The sequence below is a fragment of the Barbus barbus genome (genome assembly GCF_936440315.1).
Source record: "Barbus barbus genome assembly, chromosome: 23".
Taxonomy (NCBI): Eukaryota; Metazoa; Chordata; class Actinopteri; order Cypriniformes; family Cyprinidae; genus Barbus; species Barbus barbus.
The window spans coordinates 18326181-18341087 of NC_136751.1; the positions used below are offsets into that span (position 1 = coordinate 18326181).

Genomic DNA, 14907 nt, shown 5'->3' on the forward strand with positions numbered 1-14907 from the left:
TGTGGACAAGCCTGGCTGACAGAGTGCCTGACGGTGTCAATTACGTATTTCCCTTTCTTTACAGTGTAAAGTATCACAAGAGATACAACAAGAACAAATTAACCTGAGAACCTGATTTACACTCTTAAAAATAAAGGTTCTTCATTGGCAAATACGGTCCCTTGAAGAACACCCATTGCAAAAAGGTTATTTATAGTGGAAAAAGGTTCTTTAGATTGTTAAGATTAAATGTTCTTCACACTAAGAAAAAAAAAAAAGGAACCCAAAATGGTTAACCTTTGGCATCACTATGAAATCCCCCCTTTAGAACATTTGTTTTTAAGTGTGTATTATATGTTGAACATGATCAAATGATCTCAAAGGTAGTTCACCCAAAAAATGTAATTGTGTTATCATTTATTCACCCTTAACTCTCTTTTTTTTCTTTTGGCAAGCATTGACATTCAATGTATGGACATTTTTCAAAATATCTTCTTGTGTTTCACAGAAAAAAACACAAGTCAATCAGGTTTAGACCAACTTTGATTTTATAAAGTCAGAAATTTCACTGTTCTTTTAATGTCCATTTTGAATATTTAAAGCAATGTTCTGAATGAACATACAAAGGTGACATGACAGGCCTCTCTGACAGGCACGGACAGCTTTGACTAGAATAACAGAAATAAATATGTAGTTTAATAGTGGTTATAAATGGAACGAATACAGTGCAGTGCGGTATGGTTTTATTTTACATTCTTATGGGTATAGGGAGGCTATGCATTCCTTAAATCCAGAGAAACAAGAGGGAGTTGTTGAAAGACCAATTCAAAAATTCAAAACCGATGAGCGTGTCTGAAATAATACTGCTACAGAAATAAAATTGAAAGTTTAAAATGGAAACCTGTGCCATGTTTCATTAAGAGAGATTGTTTTTCTTGCTGTGTGCAGTGTAATATTTCAAGGGTTCATTTTTCCTTGTGATGTGTGAGAGAGAAACATATCATTATAGAAAATCAAGGCTTTTGCCCATCTAAACCATGGATACGTCTGGTTTGAGAAAGCGACACACTTCCTCTACTTTGCGTAAAGCAAGGAAAAGACGAAAGAGAAACAGAAATGATTTCTTCAATCATTCCTCAGATTTCATAAATCATGCATGTGGCTTTTTTTGAGACTGACTAAAAGTTTTCATGAAAGTGTTGCATGTTACTATTATCATACATTTGTATGAAAATGTGTATATATCTTTATGACCTGATTTAAAAAAGGGGAGATAAGGGGAGCATTTGAAAGTTTAAATGGGGGCAGGAATAATGGCAAATACATAAATAAAGAGTGTCAGGACTACCTTTCCCGTCTCCCGCTCGAAGTCCACATATTCTCGGGTGGGCGCCTGTCGTTGATCCCCATGAAGGTTGGCTGGGAAGAACTGCAGCGAGAGGTTGGTGCCGGTCGCCACAAAAGCCTTTTAGAAGGAAATCAATACAAACAGGATAAGAAAGCCAGGCCCGAGCATAAATTATGCAGCCCGTCATTTCTCTTTTCACATCAGAGAGAAGAGGAGAATGCCTGGAGCCAAGGCCAGCGCTCAAAACATCAGGAAAAGAAGGGAGGGGGGAGGGGGGCAAACCCAAAGAGAAAAAAACCCAAGTCATCATTTTCTCTATTTGAGGTATTGAGTTACACACATCTGATTCTATTTTACCAACGCTCATTGCTGGCAAACTGGGCTGCACCAAACTGGGTTTGAGAGGAGACAGAATTCAGGAGTGGAGGAGTGACAGATAGATAACAGAGACGGAGAGGAGTACAAAATCAATAATTGTTTTAAATGCAGCCCCTCACTTACATTAATAGCAGCAGGACTGCTGTAAAGGTTTTGAATTATGGTATAATAACTCAATAACGTTTTCAAGGAGCATGAGCAACAACAAAAAACAGAATTTTATACCAAACTGTCTTGCAGAATTCTGATGCATTTTCATTTAAAAAATCAAATCAAATCAATACATACATACATAATAATATTGTAAATTATATGAATCAGTATTCAGTATCATTGTAATGGGCATGCAAAGACATAAAGGCACAAGAAAAGTTATTCTGTAGCTTTGTAATAGATATGCTTGACTGTGAACCTCAACATTTAATCTACTTTTGACATTAGGGGAAAATGAGACCAAAAGCGACCACATCTTACTAATTAATGAACTAAAGTGCACATAGTCACAACACAGCAAAACTGACTTAGCAATGACAGCATGATGAGAGAACACTGCATCACAAAACATGTAGAAATTATACAAAACAAAACATTTTATTTTTTTATTTGCATTTTACATTAGAAATGCTTTTGTAATGTTTTCCATTACGTTACTGGTCAGTAAGTATTTCTGCCAGATAAATCTAATTAAATAAAAAGTGGCATCAAATAGAAATAGTGGAATCTATTTTATCTATCTCTAGTCTATAATGTTATAATACACAGTATAAATATCATCTGAATTAAAGTAACAGTTGTCTCATCTATTCTTAGAAATATTATGGATAGCTAAGCAAGATAAGCTAAGATAGATAAGCAAGCTTCCCCATGTTATCAATCCAGTCAAAGAAAAGGGTATGACACAAGTGAATCTAATGCAAAACTGTTAGATATATTTTAAAAATATCAATAATAAAAAAGGCGAAAAAAAAAACAGGCGAGGGAATCTATATAACATGCAGTCTCAGGGTATTTTTTAAAGAGACACGTCCGAGTTCATCTGCACCCGTGAGACGCATTTCTGATGATAATTAAAAGAAGCCGAGAGGCACTTTATGTTTAAGCATTGATTAATTATTTGTAGTCCTACTAATACAGCTAATTAAATAGTAACAAGTCAGTATAACACGATATGGATCATAAATGTTCTCTGCAGTCTTTTGGCGCTCATTACACATGAGGAAGTATTTTGAACATAGTTTCTGGTGACGGCGTGACAGTTCCGGGTGTTTAATCATGTTAATGTATTTAAGTATTGAGCTGGCAGCATTGATGGGGGGTCAGCAGTCACTGGCCGGTGCTGTGAGGTGCGTGTACTCACTATCTCTGAGCGGCCGTCACGACACGCGTTCTGGAAGCGCGCCTGCCTCTCCTCGTGCGGCCGATCACGGAAACCGGTGTATTTAATCTGTAAACAGGGATGAAAGAGTCACAAAAGAAAGAGCCTTGTTATAAAAGAGCTTTATTAGAGTACACTGTAAAAATGTTACAACATCTTTATGTTCCTCTATTTAACTTGTCACAATATGTTCCGTTCTTTGTGTTCAGTTTTATGGTATGTTTTGTTTAAATTTCAATGTGCTTTCTTTAGTTCATCAGAATTTGAATTTAAAGTGGTCAGAAGAATGTAATGAACTTATTCTTGCAGGTTGTCTTTGATGAATAGGTTAGTATGTGGCCTGAGGTGAAGCAATTTGAGATTAAAGCCGAATAATGAACATAAATGCAAGCTATCGGAAAATATGTTGGAAAAAAAGAACAAAAAGTGCACGTTTGAAATGCAAATCGCTTGATATTGTTTTAAATTTGGATAATAAGCAAGCATATTTTCGTTACGGGTTAAAAGGTGAGGTGCAAAGGTGCGTCTTTTAAGTCTACGCTGCATCTATATTTTTGTTGATACATGCTTGCGATGTATAAAAAGTAATTTAGCAATTGCCGTGAATGGAGGGTTAAAAACTTTTCTCAGCAGGAGCATTAGAGGCTGATAAAGAAAGAGGCGATGACACGCTTGTTTTCATGTCACGCGAGAGGTGCAACTTTGTTTCCGCCACTTTATCAAATGTCTCTCTATGAATCGAGCTCACCTCGCACTCGCGACTGAGTTTCCTGAAGAACTCCTCGTTCTCGAACTTGCTCCTCTGATCCGGGACCACCCGAGGCATCCTGAACGCGATTTGATCAATTTTTGTTAATTGTATTTGTCTAAACTTGCAAAGACAGTGAAGCGTTGCCTTGAAACTCTTATTTCCTTCCGTCTTTTCTCTTCTTCTAATGATGGAGTATGTTGCAGTGAGCTTTGTGTTCTTTAAAATGTAAAAGCTCCCTCGGATTTCGCCTCTTGTGGGGTCCGTGAGTTGTACTGCACTAGATTTGGCAGTAATTTGCAGTTGGCTTGTTGTTCTTCCTCACTCTCGCGCGTGTGATGTCCGACTGCTGACAACAGACACTCGCTCGCGCTACTTTATCCGTCGCATGAGCTGCATGGCTCACAGTTACTTCCTGGCTCCTCGGAGTCCGACTTATGACTGTACACCCAAAATACTCCCCCCATTCACAATTCTCTCCACTATGTACCGTGTGTGCGCAGGCGTTAAATACACCACAATTTCACTGCACGAGATGCTTGCTATTTTTCTTTCTCGTAGTCTTAATAGAAACAAGAGTTGTTACCTGTGATAGAGATTGTGCAGCTTTATAAACACATCATGTTAGCGAATTTCTTAGAAACAAAATGACGTGTTCTCATCAGAGAGGATGTTCACATTGTTATATAGATATGAACCACAAAATGTAAACTATTACAGGCCTATAGAATATTTTGAATCTTATTACCAAAGTCAATTTGGAGACATCCACATCTGTTTGAAATCCGCCCAAGATAAACAAACGTGCACAGGAAGACAAATAACAGTCTTCATAGACAGACATACAGAGGGATAGAGAGATAGAGAGATGGATGGATGGATGATAGATAGAGAGATAGATGTATGGATGGACGGACGGACAGATAGACGGACAGATAGACAGACAGATAGACAGATAGATAGACAGACAGATAGACAGATAGATAGACAGATAGATAGACAGACAGATAGATAGATAGATAGATAGATAGATAGATAGATAGATAGATAGATAGATAGATAGATAGATAGATAGATAGATAGATAGATAGATAGATAGATAGATAGATAGATAGATAGATAGATAGATAGATAGATTAGATAGATTAGATAGATAGATAAAAAAATATATCATGGGTCTTGTAATTTTCATTATAAAAATTAAGGTGATACTTAAAAATTGTGTGTATATTTCATTAAAGAAATTGTGATTCAGTGTTGTATAGAAAATATTGAGGACTTTTTACTAATAAAACCAAGAGGTGTGTTTTCCTAATTTTTTAAAAGGAAACTTCAGCAGTTTTGAGGCTTGAATTGAGGAACTGATTAAACTAAAAAAAATAAAAATAAGTAAAGAAGGCTACCTGTTTATTTTAAGAGAATTAGCTCAATTTTGCAGTTTTATTTTAGAGGTGATTGTTAGTTCCCAGCATGCTTTGCATATAGCTGGATGGAGAGTAAATTTTGAAATTAAATGCTATTTTATGTGTTTTTGATTGAAGGGAAACATCTATTAATGTTTAATGTTCAGTTATGTTTGACATTTGAAAGAGTTTCTGTTACATTGAAGTTTCCATTGCACAGTGCAATAGTTACCATTGTGCGGAAGACTAGAGCTGGATACTACTCCTATAAGGCATTAAGCTCGTGCTAGTGCAATACTTTCCAGTATTTATCAAGTATTTTCCTGCTTGAGCTGTCTGGCTGTATATACAGTCTTTTAAATGTACAAAATAACAACCAAGTCAAATACAAACAGGCCTCACTCAAAATCACAGAAATTTGAGGATCAACTTAAAATAAATGAGCACATATCACTAATTGTATTAAATTCATTGTGTCATAGATTAATTAAATTAAGAGATTTTACATGATTTTTTTCAGGTAGATTCCATTAAAAAATCAAGTTGTAAAGACTACTCAAAAATATTAAGTGTAATTGTCACGGTGCACACACGAGGGAGGAGCAAGAAACACGCATACGAGGATGAAAACTCAAATAACATACTTTACTAGGACAAGACATGGCAGGACAAGACATGGCAGGACAAGGCAAGGCAGACACGGACATCACACACCGGTGTTAACGAGTAGACCAGACAACACGAAACTCAACAAGCAGGAACTTAAATACATGCACTAATGAGACAAACACACCTGAACAGAATGAACTAATAGTCACATAAAACAAGGACAGGAAACAAACCAAATAAGGAAACATGAGGCGGGAACACATGACAGATACGACAGAGGACTGACAGTAATATTGTTACCATAATATTTTAAAGTAAATAGCCTGTTCCATGGATGGATGGATGGATGGATGGATGGATGGATGGATGGATGGATGGATGGATGGATGGATGGATGGATGGATGGATGGATGGATGGATGGATGGATGGATGGATGGATGGATGGATGGATGGATGGATGGATGGATGGATAGATAGATAGATAGATAGATAGATAGATAGATAGATAGATAGATAGATAGATAGATAGATAGATAGATAGATAGATAGATAGATAGATAGATAGATAGATAGATAGATATGAACTAATTTCTATAATGATTTTAGTATGTTCTTGGGAAGATGAGTGTATTACAACATCTGTGGTAAATATTTGGGTGTTGAGACATATCTTTCTTTATTGTGCATGTTTTGAAGTTGCAACTTCTCAGGACAGAGGGGGAGGTAGAGAAAAGACAGCGAGAATGGGGAAGTGAATGCAGTACCAGAAACATCCAAAGGCCTCCAAGCCCTGTCAGATCTAGCAGACAGATTGCATCACTGTTGTGTGGCTTACCACAGCTATCGTGTGCGACTTTCAAATGTTATAAGTGCTTCAACTGTCAGAATGTCGCTGCATGTGTGATACTACGGTTAAAAGTAGTTAGCTGATGAATAAAGACTCTTCTATCTTCACTACATTTGTAGCTTGTTCATTTTGAACTCAGACTGGGTTCTGTACTTCCTACATTTTTCTTTCTTTGTTATTAAACACACCCATCTGTTTCTGGCTGTCACATAACTAGATGATAGTTATGTGTTCTCAGTAATTGTGGAAAATCTGTCAGATGGAAATATATTGGTATAATCCCCACCTAATTGAATTCAAATGTAATTGTATTGCCAGTGCACATTTAAAAAACAACAACAACAACCTATATCTACAAAAAACATTTGCACTAAATTAAAATTGTAAAGCAAGTGTACAAGTGTACAGCGTGTGTGTGTGTGTGTGTGTGTGTGTAAAGGCCCATGTAAAAGCTTACATTACCGAAGCAATTATTAGTTTAGCACCCATTAGCGGTAACTGGGTGCACATATTCCCTCGGCCCACTAATGTATGGTCTCATATTAACACTCCTGTTGTGTAGTAGACCTGCATTAGTGCCATTAGAGTTGAACAACATTGTATAAAATGTTTTGCAAATTTTTACAAGGCTCATAAAGTAGAGATTACAGAGTGCTATTGGATTTTGTGCCCTGCCTGTATATGTCTCCTTGCAGACTGCATGTGATGAATTTTAGCTTGTCTCTGTTTTTCTCTCGTCCTCTTTCTCATGCATCAGATTGAGATCTGCGGTGAGTTAATGTGTTAAAAGGCTGTGCTTTGGGCCAAATGGGGCGTGTGAGTGCTTTAATAGCTCCACATAACACTCATTAATTAATGAAATATTCTGTGGTTACCGTCTGAGACCCATTTTGACAGAGTGCTCGCAGTCTAGAGGCTAGGTGTCTTTTCCAATAGGTTTCAACTGAATGGACACAGAAGGTTTTACCCCTAAAAATCCACTCAGGGGCCACCCGAAAACTTTGTTAGAGTCTTTCTGCGATGTCTGTGCAAACTACAAGAGGAAAAAGTTTTGTTTGTGTAGTCCTCAGCAGTTTTGCACCTCACTGTTTCTAAATTGTTTGCCGCACACAGCTGCGCTGAAAGAATGCATAAACAACAGATCAAGAAATCCCCCAGATTTTATATGTCTTCAACCCATGCAGTTTTGCAAGTGATGTGTTGATCTGAGAATGTAAGTAGGGTAATCTTTTGTTCAGGTATGATATTAAATATTAAATTGCATCAGGCAAACAAGTCAGACACATAATAGCTCTGCTGACTATACAACTTTGGCTTTGTTGGTGTGTGTCTGCACACTGAACGAAGCTCAGGTGCTGTTGAGATAATGATGTGATTTAAAAGCCTACCAGCCATTTAGTGAAGAAGCTAAACATAGCTCTGGAAGTCTGACACACACACACACACGTTCTGCTCTTAGTGGAAAAAAAGAGATAACAATAAATAAAAACATGACCTTATAAACCATGTAAAAGGTCTGGGATGTAGCTGACATTTAGCTGATTGTTGTCATGAAACGATGCTCTCTGGACAGCACGAAAATACTGGCTCAATCTGTCTGTCTGTCTGTCTGTCTGTCTGTCTGTCTGTCTGTCTGTCTATCTATCTATCTATCTATCTATCTATCTATCTATGTCTTTATCTGATAGTCATTGATTTTTGAGACATTTGTTTAAAAAAATAATTTCTTCAGAATTATGACATTACAAGATCACTCACTAATCCTAAAATACTAGCTTACTGCAGATTCAAAAAATATAGCCATCTAATACACAAAAAATCAAAATATAAATGTATCTTTAAAAGAAAAAAAATATTACTTTGTCCTGAAAGAAGGAAGATGTCTATTTTAAAAAGATCAATCTTTTATTAGGTTTCACAGCTGTGTTCCTAGTTTTTTTGTCAACACCATCACATATGTAAAAATACATACTGTAATTAGATCGTATCAAGTCAGTCGCCATTCTGAAGATTCTTTGTCCATATTTCATATGAGGTCACACAGGCTCTGGTGAGTAGTTTTCGCATTTTTGTCTTATAGATTTGTAGGTTTCACTTTATTTTAACAAGGTGTCCTTGTTACAGTGTAATTATACATCTAAGCACTGAGGAATAATAATTAACTAGGCCTACATGTAGCCTACTTACTATAAGGTTAGGGTTAGGACTGGTTTATATAGCCACTATAGGGTTACTTGCATGTAATTATGCATAATTTGTTGTTATTATAATAATAAGTACATGTAACGTGTAACAAGGACGCCTACAAATAAAATTTGTATTTTATAATTTATAGTTATTGATGTTGTAATTATTATTATATTATGTTTTCATTTTATGTAATTATTTATGTGATGAAAAAAATCTTAGATTTTCTGTCAATGACAGCTTCATCACAAATATATCCAAAATTACAGTAACACTTTAGTACAGGGACCAGTTCTCACTATTACCTTGTTGCTTATTAGCATGCCTATTATAAACATATTTGCTATTTATTAGTAGCCTACTTATAAAGCACATATTCTGCATGAGAATATCCTACATCCATAATCCTACCCAATACCTAAACTTAACAACTACCTTACTAACTATTAATAATAAGCAGCAAATTAGGAATTTATTGAGGCAAAAGTCGTAGTTAATGGTTTGTTAATAGCGAGAATTGGACCTTAAAATAAAGTGTGGCCAAAATTACATATAGTCTAAATAATATTGATAAGGATAAACTTGATACCAAGGTGATAAACTTTTAACACGTTGAAGATAAATCCCAAATAATTAACTGACACTGTACATAAACGTGTATTTGTTAGTCTGTTTTGTTCCAGCTAGCAGTCTTCTCGAGAATCAGTATTGTCTGTACACACACACACACGGTAGTTATTAGGCTGCTCTCAGAAGGCGACGTCAGTGACTGAGAATCAGCAGCAGTTTGAGCGCCTGATGATTAACGCTGTTACCGAATCTCCACGGCTCTCCCGGTTCTCACGCGCACTGCGCGTAAACGGCGCTAGACGCGGGTGACAGTTGTCGCTGCTGGACTCGTGCCCTGAGGAAACCGAAAGGGGTGCCGCAAGGTCAGACCTCCCGAGTTTGGCACCGCTGTCCGTCAGTCAGTCAGTCTGCCCGACTCAGGCGACTCACTCATTGAGACAAAGCAAAATAACTACAGTTGAAAACACTCTCAGATTTCAGGCGAGAGTATGTTTCCCTCCTGAAATATGACCGTCTGTTCTTCAATGTTGTTATTCGCGAGTCGTCAACGGTGTGTGAGAGTCTATGTGAGGCTCGGTTTATTTCAGAGTGGACATAAAATCTTACTTCACGTCACGTTTGCTGTCTAAAAAGAGGCCAAATGATTATGTCATCTGACATTTACAGAAAACTAACCCCATCCGCAAGCATTTTAACGTGCTTTTTTATAGTGACTTGTGACTTCTGCAGTTCACATGTAGGTCTTCTTTTAATAACCAGGTATATTTGGGAGAGTAAATAAAATGTCACTGTGACTGTCTCTCGGTGAGGTCGAGTTGATGGACTATTTCAGGTCCGGATCTGTCCAGCAGAGGGCGGGCTAGATCGCGTGTTTTCTATCATTCTGTTGTTTTCATACACAAACAAACTAATAAAATCTACTTATGAATCCTGTTTTCAAATGTAAAACTCTTGGTTAGTTAACGTACAACATAAATATTTATGTAGCCTATTAAAAATGTATGAAAATGTAGTTTATAGACTGCATGCTGTGATTTCATCAGTCATAATTTGTTTTAATTATCTATCTATCCATCCATCCATCCGTCTGTCTAATTATGAAACACAAAAATATCACACTGTTGTTCTGCCCAACAAATGTTGTAATTAATAAACTATACAAATGTAAACAATGTACAGTCTCTAGAGGAAACCCATTTGTGTAACGATTTTTTATTTATACGGAACCTCATAATTACTGAGATATATCCTTTATAACTTTCTATTTATCCATGTCCTCTTTTCAAGGATGTACTTCAGGGATTACAGTGTTTGCATCCAGAGGTGTCATTGTGAGAAGAACAGGTAAACCGCACCGAACAGACAGCATCATTCCAGCAGTGATGGGACATAGGAGTAAACCATGCAGTTTCTATGGCAACAGCAGCTTTGGGGTCTTGACCTTTGTGACAGAAATTTAATCAGCAGTTTGCGCTGGCCATCTCATCACTCACCACACCGCACACACACACAGAGACCACTTCCTTTTTATCTTACACTCTCTCACTCTCTTTAGCACAATGTCCATTATTATACAGCAGGTTGTCAGCATAATGCATAATGTGTTTGGAACAGAATAATTTGAATTACTGCTTTGTGCCCATGCAGACTGAATGTTTATGCAGTGTGAAATAACAAATTCGCACTATAAAATTTGTGACAAAATACATAAAACTAGCAGTGATGAAAGCATTAGGTATTGCATGCTGAGGAAATCTGCACCAGGCCGTCTCCTAGCAACAGGCAGATGATGGTGCTGCACTATAAATATCTTTGTGTGTGTGTTTGTGGAAAAATAGCTGACAGGGACAAGGTCCTGGGATTGAATTTTAGGGCATACCAAGACGCTACACTGACTCATCATTGTGTGCTTACAAAATTCTTCAACTATAAGTGATACTCAGATAATGTGACCAAATAAAACCCAGTCATTTTATTTGACAATTTCTCAGTGTTCATGTAATCAAATTAATGAATTAGTGGCAGTTAGTATAACTGATTGTGTGCAGCAGCTTAGGCTTTGTTTAAATGTTGTTGGAAACACATTTTAATCGCTACATTTAATTAAACATAATTACACTAAATTCTTCATTGGGTCCATTTAGCAGTTCTGCAGTAGGCCTTTTGGTGGCCCTCATGTGCCTGGCACAATCTAAACCTACTGATTTGAGCTTTCAACTTATTTTGATGGTTGTTATTCCTATGGGAGGCACAAAAAAAAAAGGAAGCTATACCTGTCATCGCCAGAAGGGGGGGAAGGACAGTTTCCCTTCTTTCCACTGTGGCCCACTTGTCAACATCTGGTCTCTTCATCCATTTCTGTATCTTTCTGTTGCCTTATTGCCATCAATTTAAGGCAAATTGTTTGATGAGGTAAAAATACTAATATATACTGTAGGATAGATGGATGGAGAGAGAGAGAGAGAGAGAGAGAGAGAGAGAGAGAGAGAGAGATAGATAGATAGATAGATAGATAGATAGATAGATAGATAGATAGATAGATAGATAGATAGATAGATAGATAGATAGATAGATAGATAGATAGATAGATAGATAGATAGATAGATAGATAGATTATATACACACTACTGTTCAAATGTTTGTGGTCAGTAAGATTTTTAAAAAGAAATGTCTACATTTATTCAGCAACGACAAATCGAGTAAAAGTAAACCATAAAGACACTTATGTAACAAAATATTTCTGTTTTAAATGAATGTTGTTCTTTCGAACTTTGTATTCATCAAAGAATCCTTATTATCAGGGTTTCCACAAAAATATCAAGCAGCACAACTGTTTTAAATATTGATAATTAGAAATGTCTCTTCAGCACCAAATTAGCATATAAGAATCATAATGTGACCCTGAAAACTGGAGTAATGGTGCTGTGAAATTCAGCTTTACCATTACAGGAATAAATTACATTTTAAAATGTATTAAAATAGAAACCATTCAAATTTGTAATATTTCACAATATTGCCGTTTTTACTGTATTTTGCCTTGTTGAGAAAATATATATATATATAATTGGTGTCACTGAGGCAGTTTTTCTTCACTGTAGCTATATAAAGGCTTTGTGTTGAGTTGGGTGGACACCAAGTCGATACCAATTACCTCTGCAGTTTCCCATCATAGCATGTCATCCTGCCATCTTAACACACACAAACTCTTCCTCTCATTTTCTCTCTTTCTCTTTCCATATGTGACACTCTCATTGCAATTATCATCCAATCAGGCTGGCACAAAGTGGCGCTTCCTCTTTTGAAGCTGTGGTATCGAGTGACTGAGCATCTCCTTCTCTCTCCAGAACGGTCTGAAGACACACTTAAGAGGCACAGAGACATAATTATTTCCCTTGGGATTCAAGCACACTTCCTCCATGTCCCCTACATTGCATACTAAGATGTTGACAGTAAATATAGCACACATTGGTGAATAGGTTGTAGTACTTTATGTTGAATCGAAACAGATCACCTTACATTTAATCATGTGAATACTGTCTGTCCTTTTAGTATTGGATTGATGGTGGATGAGTTTACCTTAACACATCCTTTCGTTCATACGGTAACTGATCTCTGTTGGTATCTGTATCGTTTCATTGGAGGCCTCACTCATTTGAGCAATCAGTGAAATATAGAAATGACAAGGCAGTTTAGCAATGGAATGGATAACAATCAAAAGCAAAAAGCTCCAGGTTGTAGTCATGAAAACTGTGGCTTTTAATGTAAACACTACATTCGATTGGTTTTCCAGCACGAACATCCCACATGAAAGAACAACCATTCACTAAAGAAGAGGGAGAAAAAGCAGCACAAAAGCATTCACTTGGAGAGAAAAAGAAAGGCTTAAAAAAAGAAGGGAAGGAGAATCAAACTCAACGGTGGTGTAGATATTTTTACAGTTTTTTTTTCTCTTTATCTTTGAATTTCAAACTGAGAAGGCAGAGAGGGAGGAGAGATATATCTTTCCAAATCTACGTGTGATAAGTGAGAGCTGTGCTTTTCTATGCAGACCTGGAAGGTGTTTGAGTACAATTCTCAAAAAACCAAGAGAAAGCGCATGAATCTGTACAGCCGTGCACAGCCCCGCCCTCTCCGGCACCGGGGGCGGAGCCGTGCCACCAAAAAGTGGTTTGTTCAAAAAAATCCAACAAATAAAAAAATCAATACATATACTGTAATTCAGGCTAAGTAAAGACATTGCAATGCAGGGCGAACAGGCAAAAAGAATCGGTACAGTTCATCAACATCAACATGGGTAAGTCAGTAAGAACGGTTCAAGAGTGGATCACAGGAACCCTTGCAAAATTATTATTTTTTTTAAAAAAGGGGGAGGGAAAAAAAAGTTCTGTAGCTACAAAGCACAAGAAATATACCTTTAATAATATTACAGAATAATCATTGATATTGGTATTGTTATCATCGTCGTCATCGTCATCATCATCGTTTGTTATTATTGTCATCCTTTATCTTTTTTTCTCAATTATTTCTAAGATTCTAGAACTGGAGGATCTACAGCTTTCTACAAAGACTGACAGCCCAATGACCTTCGTCTGCAAGCCTCCACATCATTTCCCTGAGCCCCACATCTACCCGCCCACCCCCTAAACCCCGCCCACATGATGCCCATTCTTTTTGCTGCGTCTGTCTTTTCTGTTTTTTCTTTTTTTCCTCTTTTTTTGTTCTTTTTATTTTGTGTTTTATTCTTTATTTTCGCACCATTAGCTATGTGAAGCAGTTAGCTGTTTCTTTATACAAAGGCTGAGGGGTCATGCTATCAGTGACGGGGACTCCAATACCCAGCCAACTAAAACAAGAAGAAACCTAGGGAAAAGAAGGAATGAAGAGGGAAGGGTGACAACGGACGAGAGGTAGAAGAATGGATGAGGTGTTGTAAGTACAAAGGAAGTGTGTGGGACAGATGATCAATAAATAAATTAATAAATTAATCAACAACAATACAAAAGTAAAAGTTCCTTACAAGACAAATGTTATTAAGTTCTCATAACAGTGACCTAATGTTTCTACTACTATTCCTAGACACGTCATTCTCAGAAGGTTGGCACTGATATGACACTTGCAATCATTGTACTGGTTTGACAGGCCCCGGGGTCGCACGCCAAGCGGCCCGGGCCCTTCCCCAGAGAGCTGACCTACGGAAGTGACGGGGATGGGTAGAGACGAAACGTAAGAAAAGCCTGGGTGTTTCCATTCTCTACGATATCGAACGGTACTACAGTGATTCAAAATCCGAAACAAGAACACGCTATGACTGACTTGAACCGTAGTGCTCAAGACTAGCATAACCGTGGATTTAGCTATCGTCACATTATCGTCAAAGTAAATTCATGTAGCCAGGCAAACATGTATAGGTCATCCCTCCTGACTGATATTCCTGTAATAAATATACATACAATGACAAAACA

General features: G+C 37.1%; 1 protein-coding gene across 6 annotated transcripts in view; it reads right to left on the reverse strand.

The window, feature by feature from the left end:
* Positions 1–4260, reverse strand: part of LOC306843314 (core-binding factor subunit beta) — a 45547-nt gene extending 41287 nt beyond the window's left edge. For 5 of the 6 annotated variants that reach the window (XM_079374715.1, XM_079374713.1, XM_079374717.1 and 2 more), the window contains exons 1-3: positions 3829–4238; positions 3063–3149; positions 1328–1444 (exon numbers count right to left, since the gene is read on the reverse strand). In XM_079374715.1, coding sequence (XP_079230841.1) covers positions 1328–1444; positions 3063–3149; positions 3829–3906 — 282 coding nt within the window. In that variant the 5' untranslated portion in view covers positions 3907–4238. Of the gene's footprint in view, positions 1–1327; positions 1445–3062; positions 3150–3828 lie in introns of all 6 variants that reach the window. The other variant, XM_079374716.1, reaches the window with a different exon arrangement.
* Positions 4261–14907: the final 10647 nt, after the last annotated feature.